The 23,177-nt window shown below is 39.1% G+C and overlaps 1 protein-coding gene across 3 annotated transcripts in view; it reads left to right on the top strand.

Moving 5' to 3' along the window:
- Positions 1-23,177, top strand: part of TMEM245 (transmembrane protein 245) — a 103,591-nt gene that overhangs the window by 74,033 nt on the left and 6,381 nt on the right. For all 3 annotated transcript variants that reach the window (XM_054500325.1, XM_063650270.1, XM_054500326.2), the window contains 3 exons: positions 10,147-10,247; positions 11,882-12,056; positions 14,742-14,936. In XM_054500325.1, coding sequence (XP_054356300.1) covers positions 10,147-10,247; positions 11,882-12,056; positions 14,742-14,936 — 471 coding nt within the window. The remainder of the gene's footprint in view (positions 1-10,146; positions 10,248-11,881; positions 12,057-14,741; positions 14,937-23,177) is intronic.

Raw genomic sequence — 23,177 nt, 5'->3', positions numbered from 1 at the left:
CTTGTTTCTGTGATTAGCTGTCAAGTGGGATTAAAAAAAATGCTCTTAACTCCTGTATAGTGCCCTCAGGTATCCACGCAGGGGCCATCTATAAAGATTCCAGATTTGGGAGTATATTATCCAGTGTAACAGCATTTGGGGTGAAGCTGGTTCAAAGGAAGTACCAGCTATAGCTTCCCTCCTAAGTCCTATATGACCATTGACTATCATCTTTACTGAATAAATGAAATGATGAGAATTCTAGCAGTAGATTATCTTTTGTTTATCTAGGTGATATCTTTCTGACTCAGAAAAGCTTTTGCAAATGCTCTACCAAAAAGGAAAGCTAATCTTTTATCTTCCCAATAGGGTAGAGCTATTGGAGCAGCCATATCAAAGGCTGGTAGGAATTCTCCAGTCAGTGTGGCTTAAGCCAAGCTTTGCAGAAAAATATCTACCTTGTTCATAAAGAACTTCAAGAAAGATGATGCTTCCATTTTCCTCAAGTAACCTTCACTGTTACTGACTCTTATTCTTAGAAAAATGTTTCTATTTTCACATCACAGCTTTTGAATTTTCTCTTGTTCTTGTTCTGCTTTCTTACAGCAGACCATCCTCTAAATGTCTGTCACCTTTTTTCATACCAAATACGCCACCTTTTTTGTTTTAAGCTTAATTCCTAGATGTTGTGTTTGTCAGTCAGTGGTAAGTAAAGCTGTTAGTCACACCTAGGTTCAGCTGATTGAAAGCACATACTCTATTACACCATGATGCCTTCTTTCAAGAGGAGCTGGTTAGGGAAGATCATGACTTATATTTGTGGACATAAGAGGGTGGCATTTAGAAATTCAGGTCTTTGGCTCAGGAGAGAATTTGAGATTAGAAAGAATGCTGTCATCTACAGGGATATGAGGAAATCGGTCTTTTACAAATTAGATTCGACTTACCTTCTTGGGAGTGCACACACTAATTATGTATTATAACAGTAGCTCATGTCTTGGTTCCATAGTATGCTGGGATTTAAAAACCACTTGTTTTATTATCACCTTATTTTAAATACAGAAAAAATTTTAACAACCTTTGGTACCAGAACTATAATCTAATGGTCGTCAGAATTGATAGATTTTTATGAGTCTGATAAATATGGTACAGACTAGAGAACGGGTTATGGCCTGAGACATTTTTCTAACCAAAGCTATATCAAGTTATGTAATTTTAAGGCTGTAATTCAAGGTGATTTTTCTTGCAATTTAAGTTCCTAGGGCTGTTTCTTTACTGGCTCAAATTCAAAACTTAAAATGTACAGATTTTATAGAGATTCCTCTGAAGAGCTTTCTCCTGTGGAGAAGATGGTAGTGAGTTCTCTTTTCTAAGAGCTCCTGTTGGATTTCTCATCCTGAAGGTTTGTGTTGAAGAGGCAATATGTTTCTTCATGGAAAAAGATTTTGAGGGAAAGATAAGTGGTTATGATTTATAATTTATAAATGACAATGAAAATATTGTAATGTCCTCAAAGTGCAGTTTAGCCTACAAATATCAGTGATACCAACTTTTATAAGCATCAGTCATTAATCATCGTCTATGTTGCAGCTAAGTGGAAATCATTACATTCATTTATATGATCTGTGAATAAGTCAAAAATGGAATTGAAATTGGGGGTTAATTGCATGACCAGACAGTGACAGTGTCTGTTCGTGAAGCTTTGCCTTCTTAAGTATGTGGCTTCTTTATGATCACTATCTCATTGAAGTTTTGAACCTTACTCATTATTTTGATTCTGAATAAGTATTCTTCTCAGTTGAATACATTTGCAATTGGGTTTTCATTTCATGAAGTTTTGAGTCAGTGGCATGCATCCTTTATCCCCAGACCATTTTCCTCTCTTTAGCAGCATGTTGTCTCCTGAATGTATACATCACACCCTTCTTCCCTGATGCTCCCATTCTGCTTGCTCTGGTGGAGATATTGCACATTACTAAGTTGCATGTTGTCACGGCCTCAATGCAATTTAGTGTGTGTGATATTTTCACATGAGTGCATGCACACGGGTATGGCTCTTGCTTGCTGGGATTACAGCTTTTCAGTGCCAGTGGGTGGGTGTCCTGATGAATTAGATAAGAGAGTGTGTATGCCATGCGATTCTCATTTGGAAAGTGAACATGCTTCTCACCAGTACCTCCCAATTTTGGAGAATTAAAAGTGTTTGAATTAAAAAAAGTCAGCAATGATCATTTAGTAAATCAGTGTTTCCATTTTTTACTTTGAGCAAATGAAATATTGATTACAAATTCTCATTGATTTAAGAGTATAAACAATATTTAAATGTATAAGGAAGAATGTAAAGCTGTAAGAAAATGTATTTTCATTTATTTGAAGAAATCTCTCCCAACACTGGAATAGAGAAGCAGAAATTTCTTATGCATATTTGGGGAAATTAAATTAACTGGAGTTCTTAAATAATAATCAAGACAGTAAAGGTATGCTTAACCTACCTGATGAAAGATTCATCTCATAAACTTAAGTTTCCAAGGTAAATTACCTTAAAAATGTTTCTTTTACTTTCTCATTGTGATGCTTCGAAAACTGCTAAATTCATTTTAATGGGCTAATAATGGAACTAATTTTGAGATACACATTTACTATTTGCCTATGTAATTGAAACAACCCCTTGTTATTTTTTTAGTTAGCATTAGAGTAAGCATCCACAATCACTAGGCATTGTCAAGGACACAAAACCATGTATTACTGTATGAAAATATTGAATTAATATTTACTACTACCATAGCCTCCAGATGATCTAATGTGATGCTGTCATTGTATGTTTCTGTGTTTCACCACTGTTTTGGAGGGTGAGAATGGAAGAATTCCACGTAAGCAGCTCATCCCCTGTGCCCCTCAGCAGCTCTCTAGGGCTGATTGCACAGTGTGGCCGTTCCCCTCATGCTGGAAATCTAATGTCAGCCAGGTTGCTATATGACACCCTGTGGAGCTGGGTTTCCAGGGCAGATTAATCAAGAAAGGGAAGATGTGACCTCTCAAGGGAGGTTGGGGCTGGGAAGGGGTGGGTAGAGAGAGATTTGTTAAAGGATACAAAAATTACTTAGAAGGTATAAGTTCTAATGTTCTACAGCACTGTAGAATGACTGTAGTTCAACAATAAATTATATCGTTTCAAGTAGCTAGAAGGAAGATACAGAATGCTCCCAACAGAAGAAATGAGGCCAGGTATGGTGGCTCACGCCTCAGATTCCAGCACTTTGGGAGGCCAAGGCGGTCAGATCACCTAAGGTCAGGAGTTCAAGACCAGCCTGGCCAACATGGAGAAACCCCATCTCCACTAAAAATACAAAAATCAGCTGGGCTTGGTGGCATGCGCCTGTAGTCCCAGCTACTCGGGAGGCTCAGGCGGGAGAATCTGTTGAACCCAGGTGGTGGAGGTTGCAGTGAGCTGTGATCATGCCACTGCACTCCAGCCTGGGCGACAGTGAGACTCTATCTCAAAAAAAAAAAAAACAAAAAAAACCAAAATGATAAATGATCAAGATGATGGATATGCCAATTACCCCATCTGATTACTATACATTACATGTATTGAAACATTATTATGTACCCCATAAATATGTAGAGAGCAGTCAAGGGAGCTGGCGAGTACTTTTCCCACTGGTTATTGTATATACTGTGTCTCTAAAAGCTGACTGGTCTCTCCCACTAGCTCACTTTCTACTTGAGGCATGCCATATTGCAGTGAGGCTAGAATACTGGGAAGGGGAATGACAGTCCTTTAGAAAAGAGGGTGGAACCAGTGTAAGGAAATGTGGAGGAGGCAGAATTTCACATTGGACTCTTCACTCCTCCTTTTCTTCATTATTTTTCTTCTTCCTTAGACAGGTAATTCCTACTCAGCTGTGGTCTAAGGCCCTGTGTACACTGAGTTTATAGAGCTTCTGGACTGGTTTGTTATTCTCCCCATCCCACTCCTTGCTTCAAATATCATTCCATTAAAAGCAGGTCATCTGATTAAATCCTGAATTGTCTTGTTATTTTTTTCTTACTCAGTTTAGAAAAGTAGCAAGCACAATCTGGTTTGTCAGAAAAGAGAGGGTTGAGAGCTAAAGTTAAGTATCAGGAAACGTGTGAAAAAGTAAGTTTCATCCTAGGATTTATGAAGGATGAAGATCAAGAGCTGGTTAGGAAGAGTTAACATTGTAAACAATCATTTGATGTCAATTCAAGCTCCTGGTGCAGAGGAGTTATTATTATATAGTTGTGTAAAGGAGGCATGGATATTCACACCTTTAGTGCCATACGGTATAAATATACAATAGGCTTTATTAGGGGAAAATCCTAGCTGAGAAAAAGCTGATCCTACCTAACTCTTGGAACTTTTATTCCATAGAGCGGTATGCTTAGGTGGGGCATAGTTGGATTGGATGCACGATGGCCTACCTTCCAATAGATAGGAATCCTGTTCTGTAATAGTCTATATATAGTATGGGACAAGAGAACATCTCTAAGACTGTGTAGTAATGGGAGGTCTATGAGTAGGGAATAGGCCTTGTTAGAAAGCGGTGCCTCCAGCTCAGTGGCTGGTGTGTCAGTCTCTTCTTCCATTGAGTTAAATCACGTCCATCTGAGCTACCAAAAGGAGGGAGGAAAAGGACCTCCAGAGTCTTTGAATTTGATTCTCATCAACTATTGAGTGCTAGGAGAGCTTGGAGTAAAATTAAAGAACAACTGTCAATAATCTTTGAAGAATCACTGAAGAAAAAGGTCCCAGAAAACCAAGAAAAGGCAGATATTTTTTGAGACATAAAGGTGGAGGAAGCCTATATAGTCCGTACATATGAGACTGGTAAACTTGATGTAAGTGTTCTGTCAATTTCTGCAGTAGGTGCTTGACCACATGGTTGTGAGCAGTTACAAAGGGAAGGGTAATGACCATTGGCACCATGGATTCACACAGCACAAGTCATACACGGTCACCTTTAGGGAATGCTAGAAGTCCACGTCTATCGTGATTTTTGCAGGAGATTTGATGAACTGTATCATAATGTCTTTCATAGATAGTAAGACAGGGAAGTGCTTACTGAAATTGAGTATCCAAAAAATGTCGACTAACTGATTTTATTTGACTTTGGGAGTAAATTATTCCTAGCAATCTCTGAATTTTAGGTTCCAAAGAACCCTAGAGACGAGTGATAATTATATGCTCAGTATTATAGGTTATTTAAAGTAACCGAACCAAAACTTGCCTATGCATAGCATATAACAGTGGTTGGCAAGTAGTGGGTTGTGTGTGCGTCTGTAGTCCCAGCTACTTGGGAGGCTGAGGCAGGAGGATCACTTGAGCCTGGGAGGTGGAGGTTGCAATGAGCCAAGATTGCACCACTGCACTCCAGCCTGGGCGACAGATTGACACCCAGTCTCAAAAAAAAAAAAAAAAAAAAAAAGTTGTCAACTATACCTTTATTTATTTTTAATGAAAGAAGAAAAACAAGTTAAAAACAAGTCCTTATAAGAGGGAGGAAGTTCTGGAATTAATGATGATAGTTGCACAAATTGTGCGCATACTAAAAACCACTGAATTGTATACATTAAAATGATGGAATTTATGTTATATGAGCTTCATCTCAATAAAAAAATTTTATTAGAAAACAAAGGCAGGAGAGTCAGAATGAAGGAGACATGTGGATAGAAGCAGAGCTCAGAGATGGAGAGAGATTGGAGGATGCCACACTACTAGTCTGAAAGATGGAAGATGGGGCCAGGAGCCAAGGAATGAAGGCAGCCTTTAAAAACTGGAAAAGGCTAGTCCACGTGTGGTCGTATTTACAACTAAATGATCACAACCAGTTACAGACTGCTCTGTTCCCTCTCTACTCTCACTGCTTTACTTGGCTAGCCTAAAAAAAAAAAAAAACTACTAAAGAAGAAGAGAAAACAGATTCTCCTTTAAATCCTCCAAAAAGAATGTGGCATCTAGGTTTTAGGACTTCTGAATTATAAGATAAAAAGTATGTTTTAAGCCAGTTGAGTTGAGGGTAATTTATTATAGCTGCAACAGGAAACTAACACAACCCACTACATGCCAAGTACAGTTATGCGCTGTGCACATGCAGGTAGCATACCGGAAAGTTTTGGTTTGGTTATTTTAAATTGTAAGGTTAAATAACCAATAATACTGGGCATATAATTATCATTTATCTCCAGGGTTCTTTGGAACCTAAAATTCAGAGATTGCTAGGAATAATTTACTCCCAAAGTCAAATAAAACTTCATCTGGCATATAACTAATGGCACGCACTATGCCTGGCTAATTTTTTGTAGTTATAGTAGAGATGGGGTTTTACCTGTTGCCCAGGTTGGTCTTGAACTCCTAGGCTCAAGTGATCCACCTGCTTCGGCCTCTGACAGTGTTAGGATTACAGGTGTGAACTACCGCAACCAGACAGGCAACAAATAAAAATGCTATATATTTATAGTTTGTAATAGAATGTTACATTGTGAAATGGTTAAATCAAGCTAATTTATATATTCATTACTTCACATACCGTTTTTGTTGTGAGAACATTTAAGAGGTACTCTTAGCAATTTTCAAGTATACAATGCATTATTATTAACTGTAGTCACCATGCTGTACAATAGATCTACTGAACTTATTTATCCTAACTGAAACTTTGTACCCTTTGACCATCTCTCAGCCCCTGGGAGGCTGAGGTGGGAGGATCACTTGAGCCCGGGAGGTGGAGGTTGCAATGAGCCAAGATTGCACCACTGCACTCCAGCCTGGGTGACAGATTGACACCCTGTCTCAAAAAAAAAAAAAAAAAAAAAAATTTGTAGGATGGCAACCACATCCTACTCTCTACTTCTGAGTTCAACTCTTACATTCCACATGCAGTATTTGTCTATCTGTGCTGTGCCTGGCTTATTTAACTTACCATAATGTCCTCCAGGATCATCTACATTGTTGCAAATGACAGGATTTCCTTCTTTTGGGGGGGCTGAATAGTATTTCCTTGTGCACACACCACATTTTCTACTAATAGCTACTGCTTATTGAGCATCTACTGTGCACTAGGTCAGTTACTAGGAGCTTCAGATGCATTGTCATTTAGCTTTTCATGGATTGAATTGTTCTTCCTGCCAATATCCACTCACATAAAACTGTGAGGTTTAACCTCATACCTTGAGGAGATACGCGGTGAGGTAGGAGGCAGTGGCTTCTAGGTTGGTGTCTGTGGACTATCAATTTTTTCGGAATTGAGAGATTAAAGCTAGTATTAGTTATAAAGTTAAATAGATACCGTATGACCCAGTATCTCCACTCCTAGGTATTTACAGACGAGAAATGAAAGCATATGTCCACAAAAACTTGTACACAAATGTTCATAGCAGCATTATTCATAATACCCCCAAACTGGAAACATCTCAAATGCCCATCAGCTGGTGAATGGATAAGCAAGTTGTAGTAGATCTACATAATGGAGTACTACTCAGTAATAAAAAAAGGAACAAACTACTGATATACTCAACAATGTTGATGAAGCTCAAAAGCATTATGCTAGGTGAAACACCGAAAGCTACACGACAACGTGAATGTACTCAGCACTATTGAACGGCACATTCAAAATGATTCAGATGCTAAATATTGTGCCATGGATATTTTGCCACAATTTAATACAAAGCTATATAATGTATGGTTGTGTTTACATGAAATTCTAGAAAAGGCAGAATTATAGTGACAGCATATCTAGTGGCCATCAGAGGCCAGAGTTTAGGGAGGGTTTGACTATAGAAGGGCATGAGAGAACTTTTTGGGGTGATGGAAATATTCTACATCTTGATTGTAATGATGGTTATAGAATGTATATATTTGTGCAGATTACTGAATTGAATGCTTAAAATTGGTGAGTTTTATTATTTGTAAATATAGTTTAATAAAGCTGATATAAAAAAGAAGAAAAAGTTGCTAGGAATTTCAGGGAGTTAAATTCTGTTTTCTGGTAAATTGTAAGAGGATTTTTCTCTGCTGTTTTATTTATAAAACTTGTGTGCCAGATCACAAGTAATGAGGTAGAGGGGAATATATTGTCTTTTCATCCCTCACTGGGTTACATGAATATGTTTAGTGACTGCAAACAATATATAGTGTATTTAAAAGTTGCCTTGAGAACATTACCAGCAACCAATATTCTCAGCAGTGAGAGAAAGAAGACTGCTGTCTTCTCCACATGGTCTTTACTGGATCGAGCCTTGGTTACTTGCCACCCAGAGGGGTGATTGAGTTGCAATATTCTGTTGCACCTTTGATGTCAACTTATTTTTGGCTTAAAATTTTTTAAATAACATAAGGTTAAAGAAAGGATCACATCTCTATCTTTTCCTCATTGACCTCCCTAGTTCTAGACAAATTCTATACTTTTTTCCTTTCTTTTTCTCTGTGGTCGATTATGTCATTATTCCCTCCCCCTCAAAACCTACCTTCTCCCTTGGTCTCCGGGAATACTGCACTCTAGTGATTTTCCTCCTACTACGGAAGTGATTTCATTACCTTTCTGGCTGGTATTTCTTTGTCTTTAGGTCCTGTATGAAAACACAACCTGTTGTCCTATTTTCTCTCCACTTGCCCTTTTAGGATGTCCTATACTCTTCTATAATTATTCTGGTGTGTCTCAGATGTCTTGTTCTGAATTTTCTATTAAGCCTTGTCTCTTACTTCAGCTACCTCTAGGGTATTTTCATCATCCTTTTTGAGTTCCTGTTGCCCATACTAAACAAACTCCCCTTTTCTTGCATGCCTCTTCCATTCTGGCCTTCTCCATGACTTTGAGACACTGCTATTCTTTCCCCTTCAGGTTTAAAACCTGAAGCTCTGTTGTTTTCTTTTTGCTCTGTCCTCTCTGTTTAGTTGTTGAGCAGATCCTTGGTATTTTCTTTGGGGTCTTTCACTTCCTTTTGGTATTTTGATACCACTTTATTCTGGGTTCTTGTTGCAGAGTCATATGGCTCCTTTAAGACGTTCTCTAGTGAAAGCCATTGGTCAGGATGACAAAGCAGGTTTTAAAATTGGGGAGCCACTCTGCCCCTGGATCCATGTCCCAGAACACTACTAAATGACTAAATCACTAGTTTATAGAGCTTCACTTTGCTCCTAACAGTATACCTCTTGGGATGCTTTAGAAAAGCTTGGTGTTTCCTTTTGCATGTACAAGGTCACCTTTGCCGCTAATGTCTTCTTTTTCAACTATAGCTTTTCTTCTGTAGTGAACATATGAGGGTGCTTTCCCTGCACCCCTCTGCACCGCCCCATAGAGTCCAGGTTTTTATGATTTTGTGCTGCCTTGAGATTACTTACGGGTTGCCGCCTTTGTGCTCTCTGAACAGTTCCTTATTTCCCCTCCTTACAGTGCTGCCTTACTAATCTTCCAACTGAAAAACACAGAGCACCTGACACTGCAGATTTTCATGTATTGAATTCCTATATTAGTCACCAAATATATGTGTCTGTTTTTATCTCTCTTGTGTTTTCCTCTCTGATTTTACTTTGGAGTTAGGAATTTTTTTTTCCCACAAATTATCTCCCAATGACCTACATTCTTTGATAGCATTTGTAAGAGATGTTACTTTGTAGGCTTAGTTGCATAGTTTAAGAAACATAGGAAGATTTTGTTAAAGAAAAGAAAGATGGTGAAATATAAGTTACACTATCCCTTATTGGCTCTTTCCTGAAGGGGAGGACTGGCCACAGCCTGGGTTTCTTAGAGGTTAAACTGTATTCTTGGAAACATGTTATTCACACTTAATTTTCTTTTCATTTGTTTTGGTGGTGAAATATCTGCTTCAGAGTGAAAAGTTGATGAATTATTTCAGAGAATAGGGTATTTTAAGGTGTTTCAGTTATTTTTTTCATCAGAAATTTAAGGAATAGTTAGTAAACATATTTCCAAATAAAACATATTTCATATTACATAAAGAATAACTTAGTAAATGTACTTAAAGTAAGGTGTTTATGTTTCTTTGAAATAAAATGAAAACAGCATTCTCAGGCCAGCAGAAAAACTGAAGCTATTACTTGATTTGGAATCAAGTGGCCACATGATTTTTCTGAATCACAATATGACACTGTGTTTATTTACTCTTTCTTTTTATCTTTGGGCATTCCAGAGGGGTGTTTGATGCTTCCCTCAAAATGGCTGGCTTCTATGGATTGTACACCTGGCTGACTCATACTATATTTGGCATCAATATTGTCTTCATACCATCAGGTAACAACCATATTATACCTTCCACTGTTCTCTATTTAAGGAAAGTTAAGCCATTTTACATACATCTAGGAAATGTCTACTTCCTCAAGTTTAAAAAACTAAATTTTTTGGCTTGAGATCAAATCTAGTCCACATTAGGAACAGAAATATGATTTGTAATGTGTTTGTTTATTGCTGTATCCCCAGCAGCTGGAACCATACCCAGCACATAGAAAAAATTGCTGTATTAGTCTGTTCTCTCACTGCTATAAAGAAATACCTGAGATTAGGTAATTTATAAAGAAGAGGTTTAATTGGCTCACGGTTCTGCAGGCTGTACAGGAAGCATAGTGGCTCCTGCTTTGGGGGAGGCCTCAGGAACTTATAACAGTGGTGGAAAGTAAGGGGGAAGCAGGCGTGTCTCACATGGCTGGAGCAGGAGGAAGAGAGGGGAGAGGTGCTACCATAGTTTTAAACAACCACATCTCACGATAACTCACTCACTATCATGAGAACAGCACCTAGGGGTGAAATCCGCCCCCCATGATCCAATCACCTCCCACCAGGTTTTACCTCCAACATTGGGGATTACAATTTGACATGGGATTTTGGTGGGGACACAGATCCAAACCCATATCAGTTGCCCTACATGTTTATTAAATGAATGAATGTTCTAGCACTTAGCATAACACCTAGGACATAATTGGCTCTCAGTAATGTTTGAATTGAACTGATTGGCAGGGAGCAATGTGTTGTCAAAATAGCTTTGTCCATGAGGGATTACATCCCAGGGCAAGATGAATGCTTCTGAGGGCACATAAGCTGCCTCCATACCTCTTAAGATCTGTTGTGGTGCTTCTTCTACTTTTCCTTCCTTTATTTCTATGGCTGCTTGTTTTCCTAAATATCTCTGCCTTCCACATTTGCCTCTACCATATCCCCCCCTTTCCCTATTTGTCTGTGCTTCCTTCTACATTTTCAAGTTCATTCACGTTCTTCCCTCCGGTGATGTCCACAAACCTACCCTCTGACCTGCAAGCACCCTGTGAGGCGGGGTGGTAGACTTGTCATATAGATGAGAGACCAGTTTTCCAAGGTCACGTACCTGGCTTCTGGTAGGACTAGAACTAGAAGCTACATCTGCTTTACTCTTAACTTGGAGAGAAGCCAGATGGAGGAAGAGTGCTTGAACATACTGCTCTGGAAGGGAATGACCTTGAAGCAGGGTCCTTCAACTCAGGATTTTTTCTGTTTATTTTTATTATGCTGAGGTTTAGAAACTAATTTCTGATTGGGCTTTGGACTCAGTACAAGTTTTGACACATGTTCTGTAGGTGTATTTATAGGACCGTATATTAACTATTGATTGAGAGTAACAACTATAGAACCCTTGAATTTTGTTGCTTAAGAAGAGATCCATAAATAAGACACACACTTAGAAAGATTTTTAGTATCACATTTTAAGATATTGAGCCTTTACTTAGCTAGAAAATTCAGTTAGATAGGGCATATCATTTCCCTAATATTTGAGTTTGTGAGTATTTAACTTGTTTTGTTGGAAATTGTTGAGGAGGAGGAGCTACTGCTTAGATTCTTTTGCTTTGTTAGTGTTTTGCTGATGATGTTCAGTTGTTTTTCTTTTACTCTTTTTTCAGCGTTAGCAGCAATCCTTGGAGCAGTGCCATTCCTGGGGACATACTGGGCAGCAGTACCTGCAGTTCTTGACCTGTGGCTGACACAAGGGTTAGGATGCAAGGCCATTTTACTGTTGATTTTTCATCTCTTGCCAACATACTTTGTAGATACTGCAATCTACTCTGACATATCAGGGTAAGGAAGCCACAGAATTTCTTAAGTTATTAGTGAATCATCCAGGCATTTCTGTTTTTTTTTTTTAAAGGAGGATTTCTTTTCCCCTGGGGATATACAAAGGAACTGGTAGTAGGAGTTTTCAGTGAAATAGCCTTTTGTGTTCCCACAAATGAAATTTTCATTTAAAATAATATTGTTTACAAGGCATATTTTGGGTTTTTTTTTTTTTTTGGTAGTTGTTGCCCCAGAGTTCCAGAGCAACTTTTTTTTTGAGACAACATCTCTTTCACTCAGACTGCTAGAGTGCAGGGCACAGTCATGGCTCATTGCAGCCTTGAACCTTGAACTCCTAGGCTCAGGCAATCCTCCTGCCTTGAACTTCCCAAGGCACTAGGATTATGGGAATGAACCACCATGCCCAGCCAATATTTTCTTATTACGTATGTAATATTTATAATATTAATATATGATGTCCTGGGTTAAAACCAAATTGTGAATAATTTTCTCTTGATTTAGTGACATTTAACCTAGAAAAGAATTATGACCAGGTGTACATCAAATATTTTAAGTACAGTGAACAGTTAATGATTATTTTTATCTCTTCTTTGGTTTTGGAGAAAATGTTGTTAGATTGTATGTCTGAAGATATCCATGTGAAACCAAATCTCAGCAAGTTAATTTCTGGCAAGCAGAGCTCTCTAAAGATATAATTGGAATGGTTCTATGGTAAATACAGGTTAAATCTAAGTCAGAATCAACACTTTAGCCATATAATACAATAAATAAATGTCTGTTTTTATAGGTTTTGACATCTCTTTTAGAAATTGCATTAAGTATATCAAGCCAGTTCTCAGTCACATTAAAACTTGAGAGAGAAAATTAAAAAGCTGAACATCATAGTGTGGTTAACTAGTGTGTCACAGTTGACATTTGAGCAGAAATAAGTATGATTTATACTTAAGTGCTTTTATTTCTTTAAACTTTGCTGTAAATTTTATATTAAGGTTTACAGCTGGAATTAAAGAAATACTGTCTTTTTTTTTTTTTTTTTTTTGAGACAGAGTCTCCCTCTATCACCCAGGCTGGAGTGCAGTGGTGCAATCTCGCCTCACTGCAACCTTCGCCTCCCAGGTTCAAGCCATTCTTCTGCCTCAGCCTCCTGAGTAGCTGGGATTACAGGCATGTACCATCACACCTGGCTAATTTTTGTATTTTTGCTAGAGATGGGTTTCACCATGTTGATCAGGCTGATCTTGAACTCCTGACCTCAAGTGATCCGCCTGCCTCGGCCTCCCAAACTGCTGGGATTACAGGCATGAGCCACGATGCCTGGCCTAAGATACTGTCTTTAAACGTTGTCATTGGGAAATAAAAGGTTTGGCTTAAATTGCCGTATTTTTTACTAGGTTAAGCTTTTATTCATAAACTCCCATACGTTTTAATTTTTTTTAAAAAAAGCTTTAAGGCTGAGCATAGTGGCTCAAGCCTGTAATCCTCCCACTTTGAGAGGCCGAGGTGGGTGGATCACTTCAGCCCAGGAGCTCAAGACCAGCCTGGGAAACATGGTGAAACTCGTTCTCCACAAAAATATAAAGATTAATTTGGTGTGGTGGCACATGCCTGTAGTCCCAGCTACTCAGGAGGCTGAGGTAGGAAGATCAGTTGAGTCTGGGAGGTCAAGACTGCAGTAAGCCGTGGTTGCGGCATTGCATTCCAGCCTGGGTGACGGAGCGGAAAAAAAAGCTTTAAGCATTTTTGATAGTTTTCCTTGAATGTGTTGTTTAGGGAAGAAGTTTACTTAGCAAACATGGAATACTGCCCTAAATCTTTTTTTTGGAATGAGAAAGACAAAGACATTATGAATATAATTTATTGGTTTCCTGAAGACTGGTTCTCCACAAGTCTTACTTTGATTTAACTGTAATATAGAACATCCTTCCAGGATATTTAGTTATTTGCCCCTCACTGAATTGTTCTTCTCATCTATGTTTAAAACTAGAAACAAACAGAATGTGACTTATTTCCCAGTCCTTCTGATGTCAGTGGTCCTTTCTTGTCATTATCAATGTGCTATGCTACTGTGTTCTGTTTTATTTCATTCCACTTACATAAGTGATACTGTAATAACTGGAGGGCATTTGTGATTCTCCTGTGAAATACAAATCTTGGGCTTGGTGACAGATATTTTCCTCAAGAGGCCTTTTATCATTACCTATGTTAAAAACTATATTTTAGGAGGTTGCCAAAAGTCTGACCTATGAGTAACAGGGATGCTATCGTTGTTGTCGTCGTCGTATAAAAGCATAATTAACTGAATTACATGCTAAATTGTGCTCACTTAATTATCCTTGATGGAGGTAAACTTAACAGGTGACTCCTAACCAGTCCTAAGCCAACATTAACCCATCATAGGCAGGCACCTGTAATGGGTATAAAATATCTGTTAACATTGCTGACTTTATTCTTTCATTCCTGGAGCTATAAAAAGAGGCAGATGTCATCCATAGGAAAAAAAATTGTTGCATCTCAGTATTATTGCAGTCAGTGTTCAGTTGTATGCATCGAGGTGATCTAAAGAAAGATCTAAAGAAAGCTGATAATATGCTAAAAAGCATAGTGTATTAAAGAATGCACATTGTATTAGAAATGTATTTCAGATTTACTCCAGTTTTTGTGTGTTAAAGGTCGTGCTCTTTATTCCAGAGGTGGCCATCCTTACCTGACAGGCTTGGCAGTGGCCGGTGGAGCATACTATCTAGGCCTGGAAGGAGCAATCATCGGTCCTATTCTTCTCTGCATACTTGTGGTTGCTTCCAATATCTATAGTGCCATGCTAGTGAGTCCCACGAATTCAGTTCCCACGCCAAACCAGACCCCATGGCCTGCTCAGCCTCAGCGGTGAGTTAAAGCAGAATAATCATAAGCTGTATTTATACATTGAACTGTCCTGTCTCTGTATTTGATAAGTAGCTTCATCCAGACTTGTCAGGATAAAGGTATTTGAGTACCAATGCTGTGATAAAGGTTGCAGAAGACACTAAGTAAATATAAATCGTTGGCAGAGTTTTGGGTTTCATATACCAAGAAAATTTAAAACCTATATTGGGGCCGGGAGCAGTGGCTCACGCCTGTAATCCCAGCACTTTGGGAGGCCAAGGCGGGTGGATCACCTGAGGTCAGGAGTTCGAGCCCAGCCTGGCCAACATGGCGAAACCCCATCTCTTTTTTTTTTTTGTACTTTTAGTAAAGTACAAAAATTAGCCAGGTGTGGTGGCACCCGCCTGTGATCCCAGCTGCTTGGGAGGCTGAAGCAGAAGAATTGCTTGAACCCAGGAGGCGGAGGCTGCAGTGAGCCCAGATTGTGCCACTGGACTCCAGCCTGGGCAACAGAATGAGACTCTGTCTCAAAAAAAAAAAAAAAAAAAAAAAAAAAAGACCTATATTGGGTGAGAATTGTTAATGTCATGAAAAGCCAAAAATAAATTTAAAAAATCTAATACCATGTGGGACATGGTATACCAGATTGAAAGAGACTCAAGAAATGGGACAACCAGGCCAGATGTGGTGGCTCATGCCTGTAATCCCAGCAGTTTGGGAGGCCGAGGTGGGCAAATCACCTGAGGTCAGGAGTTTGAGACCAGCCTGGCCAACATGGTAAAACCCCATCTCTACTAAAAATACTCCAAAAATTAGCCAGATGTGGTGGCAGGTGCCTGTAATCCCAGCTACTCAGGAGGCTGAGGCAGGAGAATTGCTTGAACCTGGGAGATGGAGGTTGCAGTGAATCGAGATCATGCCATTGGATTCCAGCCTGGGTGACAGAGCGAGCTCTGTCTCAAAAAAAAAAAAAAAAAAGGAAAAGAAAAAAAAGGAAGAGAAATAGGACAACCAAATGCATTGCATGAGTCTGGGATAGATTTCTGGATTGGGGATGGGAGGAATCTATAAAGAATATTTCTGAAACAATTGGGGAAATTTGAACATGGACCATATGTTAAATATATATCAATGTTAAATTTGGTTTAACCAATTTAACAATGATACTTCGATAACCAATGATACAATCATAACCAATCATAACCAATGATACTTTGGTTCTGTAGAAGAATGTCCTTTAAAGATGGCATGTCATGATGTCTGCCACTTATTTGCTAGCAGTTCCGCCAAAGCTGGGAGAGGGAAAGAGGAAGTGACTGTAGCAAAATGTTAACAATTGGTGAATCTAGATGAAGGACATATGGTTGTTAATTGTACCAGCGTTTCAATTTTGTGTAGGTTTATACATTTTTAAAATACAAAATTGGGAAAAAATTATTTGGGACACCAATATAGAGTTGCAACGTGTTATTTTGTAAGTACAGATGTTAAAATTACTGTTATCTGCTGTCACCAGCATTTCATAAAATAAATTATAATGTTTGAAAATTTTTCCCAATTGTCTTATAATTTTCTTAAATTTCTTTAGGTATAATTTATATATGGTGAAATGTACATCTAAATAGCCAAATGTAGCTCTAAATAGACAGGTTGATTTTTTCATATACTCACACCTATGTAACCACTACCCATACCAAGATACAGAATATTTTTGTTATTCTAGAAGGCTTTTCCCTGCCTCCTCTCAGTCAGACCCCACTGCCTGCTGATACTCTAACCATAGTCACTTTTCATTAGTTTTGCGTGTTTTTGAACTTCATATAAAAGAAATCATATAGTAGGTACATACTCTTGAGTCAGTCCTCATTGCTCAACAGTGTATCTGTGTGATTCATTCATGTTGTTGGATGTTTTTCTGTGTTCATGGTTCATTATTGCATTGTTGTCTAATCTTCCATTCCATGAATATATTACAATCTCATTTAATCATTGTAGGACTAATAGATATTTGGGTAGTTTGCAATTTATGTCTGTTATAATTCAAGATGCTATGAACTTTCTTTTTAAAAAAAATTTCTTATTTTGCCATGAACGTTTTTGTACATGTCTTTTGGTGGACATGCGCACAGTACTTACTGTAGTTGGACATATACCTAAAAGTGGAATGTCTGGTTATACATCTGGTTTTAAGTTTAGGTGGATACTTAAAAACAGTTTTCTATGTTGTGTGCCAGAAATTACATTTTAACAACAAAAAAGAAGGACAGTCTCAGAATAAAAAGTAAAAGATTTTTAACTTTCCAGAAACTATATGGCATTCTCTTTGTTATCTGCAATTGGAAAACACTAGTTTTCCTGCCATTGGATATTCTCGTGTAATCAAGAAGTCACTGACAAGTTGGTTCTGACAATGCATTTAATGAAAATATTTTATACTTTTATGTAAAATTCTTTAACAACATGATTCTGCTTAATTTTGTTTTTAGTGTTATATTTTGTGAAGAGATACATGGTCTTTCAACTCCGAACAAATGTAAAGTCTCTGAGTTAGAGCTGGTTAGGGGGCCATTTTAGCCAATGCGTGATCCTTAGTTGATGGCAGGGGAAAATCAGTTTTTCCAAAAGAATAAAAGGAGAGGTACTTCGGTGATTTTGACAAGGGTCTTCCCAATTTGGTGGTGGTGACACTATGATATCCTTTTCTGCCTTTGCCTCTTAAAGACAAGTGCTCAGATACCTGAGAAGCCAGCGGTGCTTGAAAGCAACAGAATGCACTTGCTAACTTGAGGCTCTGTTCCATGGGCTCACCAAACACAAAGAAAAAAGATAATTGATCAATATTTTGCTGTTATTTTGAGAAAAACTTAATGATTTCGAGTTACTAAAGCAAGAGTTAGTATTTAAGGCGAAATGAAAGCAACTTAAATGAATTCTTTTAGAGGTAATAAACCTTTTTAACTCTTTCTCCTTCTAAAAGTACAAAATGCTTATGTGGTATGGCAGAGTAGAAAAAGATAATGTGAGGACCCATGTAGCCTTTTCTTTCAAAGTTACTCATGCATGTAGTTTAAAGAGTCAAATTTCTACAAAACTCAGTGAAAAATAAGGACTTTGCCTTCTCCCTCTTCTTCCTTTTTCTAAGAGGAACCACTTTTTGACCCTATATTATTTTGATATTTACCTCCATATCTTGAAGTGACATGTTTATTTCTGATTTGGTCATATATAGGCATCATCTAATAACTTCCCACTTGGAAGGTTAGAAGTTAGCTTTCACTACCCATTCCCCCAAAACAAACGGTGATACTGGTTAGATCAGTATTCAGGTTTTACATTATTATGACTTTAAATTATATTCATATTTGAGCCTTGTCATATATTCTAATATTTCTTTACCCATACGACTTTTGCTTTCTCTTGAGTTAATAAAGATATTGGTTTTTGTTTGCTTTGCTTTTCCATGTACTTATAACTAATCCCATCTCAAGCTCTGCACCAGGCACTCACCTCTCCACTTGGTATGTTCAGTTGCACCAGGCATAGTTGGTCTTCTGAAGAAGACTGTCCTAAGTGCCCTGGTCTGCCCCAGTGGAGTGCTGTCCTTTTGGTATTTGGTATTTGGTATCAGCTATCACCTTGGGTATTCCCTCAACTCTCCCTTGCATTGGAATCCTTATTTCTTATACCCTATATAATTTTCTTTCTTGATTTATTCCTTTTTGGTGGAGCATATCCTCTTACAGATTTTCGGGAAAACATGCATAGGAGGTAAATTTTGGGGGATGATGCATGTCTGAAAAAGCTTTTCCTAATGTCAAACTTAATCCGATAGCTTTCCTATGTAGAGAATTCTATGCTTGAAATTTTTTCTTTAACACTTCTTTATTTCTTCATTGTTTTCTAGCTTCTAGGATTGTTGTTAAAAGTCTGAAGCAATTTTTATTATTGATTCTTGTTAATTTAACTGTTTGAAGACATATAAGATCTTTTTGTTTATCTGTGTTTTTTGTCTTGATGGGCACTTGCTAAGACCTTTAAAAGTGAAAACTTGTGTTCTGGTGTTCTGACATTTTTCTTGAGTTGTTTCATGATTTCCTTTTCTTCTTTCAGAAATTTATTTTATTTTGACTTTGACCCTCATGGACTGGGCATTTCACATTTTAAATCCTTTCTCTCTTTTTTCACTTGTGTCTTTTTGGCTCCATTTTCTGGGTGATTTCTTCAACTTCATCTTGTAGCTTTACTATAGAGGTTTCCATTTCTACTTGCACATTTTTTTCGGTTTCCTTTATTGAGGTATTATTTCCTTAGAGTAAAATGTACCTTTTTAGCGTACAGGTTTATATTTTGTATGACATGTAACAAATTACACATGTTTAGCAGCTTAACATACATTTACGATACAGCTTCTGTGGGTCGGGAGTTCAGGGAAAACTTGGTTGGGTCCTCTGCTTAGGACCTGAAAATCTGCAGTCAGAGTTGGGGTTTCATCTGTGGATTGGGGTTCTCTTTCAAGCAGTCCTGTTGTTGGCATAATTCATTTCCTTGTAGTTGTATAACTGAGGCTCATGGCTCCTAGAGGCTGCCTCTCTTCATAGGCAGCTGATAATCTGGGTTTTTGCTTCTTTAAGGCCAGCAGGAGAGTATTTTTCTAACTTCGGTCTCTGACCCCTAGACTTTTTAAAAGAAGAGCTTACCTGATTAGACCCAGCCCACCCAGCATAATCTTTCTTTTTTTTTTAAGTCAGCTAATGAGGGACATTCATTATATCTGTAAAATCCATCCACCTTTGCCATACATGTTGAGCATCCCAAATCCCAAATTGGAAACTCTCCAGAATCAGAAATTTTTTGAATGTGAACATGATGCTCAAAGAAAGTGTTCGTTGGAGCATTTTGGATTTTTTTTTTTTTTTTTTTTTTTTTGAGACGGAGTCTCACTCTGTCACCCAGGCTGGAGTGCAGTGGCATGATCTCGGCTCACTGCAACTGCTGCCTCCTGGATTCAAATGATTCTCCCGCCTCAGGTTCCCGTGTAGCGGGGGCTACAGGTAGGTGCATGCCACTATGCCCGGCTAATTTTTGTATTTTTAGTAGAGACGGGATTTCACCATGTTGACCAGGCTGGTCTCGAACTCCTGACCTCAGGTGATCTGCCCTCCTCAGCCTCCCAAAGTGCTGGGATTACAGGCATGAGCCACTGCGCCTGGCCAGCATTTTGGATTTTGGATTCTTGGATTTGGGGTTAGTATAATGTAAATATTCCAAAATGCAAAAAAGATGTGAGTCACTTCTGGTCCCAAGCATTTCAGATAAGGGACACTAACCTGTATTAACATAACCACAATATCAGGTATTGAAGGTGTTTGGCTGTTGGCTCATGTTAAGAATGAGACATGGCCGGGCGCGGTGGGTCACGCCTGTAATCCCAGCACTTTGGGAGGCCAAGGTGGGTGGATCACCTGAGGTCAGGAGTTCAAGACGAGCCTGGCCAACATGGTAAAACACCGTCTCTACTAAAAATACAAAAATTAGTCAGGCATGGTGGCATGAGCCTATAATCCCAGCTACTCGGGAGACTGAGGCAGGAGAATCACTTGAACCCGGGAGGTGGACGTTGCAGTGAGCAGAGATTGCACCACTGCACATTGCACCACTGCACTGCAGCCTGGGCAACAGAGCGAGACTCTGTCTCAAAAAAAAAAAAAAAGAGTGAGACACTCAGAAGCTGTGGTGGATTATGATATGTGTTACCATAATATGATGTGGCAGGGCCACTGCTTTGTCCAGCCCTTAATGTCAGTGATTTTGATCCCCTTTTTGGGCTTGTATATTCGTCAAAGAAAGAGCTTCTAATCTCCTGGCTAGAGACTAAAAGCCTGGCTGCCAGCCTCCTGGGAGCCAGGAGGAGGAAAGGGTCTGGACAGCCTTCAAGATGTAAACATCCACTTAATCTCCCAGTGTTGGGATGGATGCCCACCCTCATTTCTGCCTGTTGTGCACTAGTTCAGAGACTTTTTGTTTTACCTTCTCCAGAGGGGAAAAAACCTCTACTTTTCTCCCAAGGAGGGGAGAGGGTGGAGTCAGCTGCTTGGCTTGGGTGGGAGGTGGGGTGAGGATATCAGAGGGTGTTGTCTTACTGCTCGTTAAGGAAACTGTAAAGCAGTCCTGTGTTTACCCCCATCTCCGACCCTACTTCCAGAGTTACTTGATGTCACCAGTTTGTAAGCCTTATGGGGGATTTCGCTGAATAAATCAGAATGTTTCCGGGCCTTTCTCACTACTGGTTTAAGATTCAGCTTTTTAGGGTCTTGTGTTAGTCTGTTTTTCATTGCTATAAAGGAATTCCTGAGGCTAGTTAATTTATATAAAGAAAAGAGGTTTATTTGGCTCATGGCTCTTCAGACTCTACAAGAAGTATACTGCCAGCATCTGCTTCTGGTGAGGCCCCAGGAAACTTCCAATCATGGTGGAAGGCAAAGGGGGAGCAGGTGTGTCACATGGAGAGCGAGGAAGCGAGAGATGACAGGCTCTTCTAAACAAACTGCTCTCACCTGAAGGAATAGAGCAAAAACTCATTTATCATTGTTGGAGAGGGCACCAAACCATTCATGAGGGATCTGCTCCCGTGGCCCAAACACCTCCCACTAGGCCTCACCTTCAACATTAGGGATCACATTTTAACATGAGATTTGCAGGGGACAGACAGCCAAACTCTATCACATATGCCAGGTCATAGCAGTCCCACCCACTTTCCACCTTCTTAGAATTTGTTGCTTTTGCCTCTTAGTTCTTTTTTTTTCTTTCATGGCCTTTGCTGTCCGAGGTGCAGCCACACTGGCTTTCCATCAGGCCTCAGATACACCAGGTGCCATTGAAACTCTGGGCCTTTGTGCACGCTGCTTTCTCTATCTGGATAATCCTCCAACTGGATAATCCCCCATCTGGATAATCCCCCATCTTTCCTTCTTAATGAACTCCTAACTATTCAGATCTCAGTTCAAATGTCAGTTCATCAGAGAAGCGTTTCCTACCCCCAAGATTAGGTTATGGCCTCCTTGCCAGTTTAATGTGTTTAAGTTTGCACCTTGTACTTTTTTTTTTTGTAGTGCAGTTTTCATTTATACACTTGATTATTTTTCTCTCTCCCTCATCCCAACTTGACTATAGTTGCTGTTACTGCTAGGACCAAGTCTATTTTAATTACTGATGTCAACCTCTGTCAACAGTATTTTGTACTCAGAATGCTCAATTCCTAGTGGAAGGAATGAATGGGCTGTGAGGGAATAGTATCTACAGAAGCATGAGCTCTGAAAGGGCTTGGCTTTTTCTAGGAATTTGTATATTGTTACAGTGTGACAGTAGAGGATAGACGGTTGCATTTTATTAAGCAGACATACCTCTTAATTCACACTGCAAAAAAACTTGTTAGACTACTATGTTCACACAGATGAATGCCCATTCTCCTAAGGAAAGATTGTGGGAAGGAAGACCTTCTCTGCTGCTCACTGTTGATAGTGAGAATGTAGTGGATACTGCACAGCTTTGGGCTCCCAACTGTTTTGGCCTCTACTGAATAATCAGAACCTTTCACTTCCTCTGTTCTCTATTAATAGTGGGCTTGTTTAGGGAGATGGGATGTGTAGGGAAAGGCAGAAACACCCCTGTAATCATGCATACTTTCTTGATTTTTGGACAGGATAATCAGACTTGCTTTGATAGACTTCTTTCACTTCTACTAAAAATTGAGCAGCAGTCTCTGAATATTAAAGCCCAGAAAATCCTGTAAGGCGTATATCCCAGGAACTCTTCCAGGGATGCTATTCTCCATATTGTAGTTTTCCTTTGCCCTCTGTTACACCTTGAGAGGAAGGTGACAGCTGGAATGTGGTCCTTTAGGAACTCAGCTTTATCTTTCTCTAGGGAAGATTTAGTAACTTGTGGCTGTTTTTGTACACGCTTTCTTAACCTGAGGTTTATATCTTTCATAATTAAATACCCAAAGTACAATCAAAAATGAGTATCCGCTGGGCACAGTGGCTCATGCCTGTAATCCCAGCACTTTGGTAGGCCAAGGCAGGCGATCGTTTGAGTCCAGGAGTTCGAGGCCAGCCTGAGCAACATGGTGAAACCCCATCTCTGGGTCTCTGCAAAATGAGGTATAAAGATACTCCCCATAAACCATCCCCACTTCTGCAGATCTTTACGCTAACCCTAAGAATTTCAGTTGGGGTGCACTCGCTGTCATTCCACTTTAGAAGA

The sequence above is a fragment of the Pongo pygmaeus genome, chromosome 13 (assembly GCF_028885625.2).
Source record: "Pongo pygmaeus isolate AG05252 chromosome 13, NHGRI_mPonPyg2-v2.0_pri, whole genome shotgun sequence".
Classification (NCBI taxonomy): domain Eukaryota; kingdom Metazoa; phylum Chordata; class Mammalia; order Primates; family Hominidae; genus Pongo; species Pongo pygmaeus.
The sequence above is the reverse complement of the archived record's forward strand: the minus strand, read 5'-3'. Positions and strand labels throughout refer to the sequence as shown.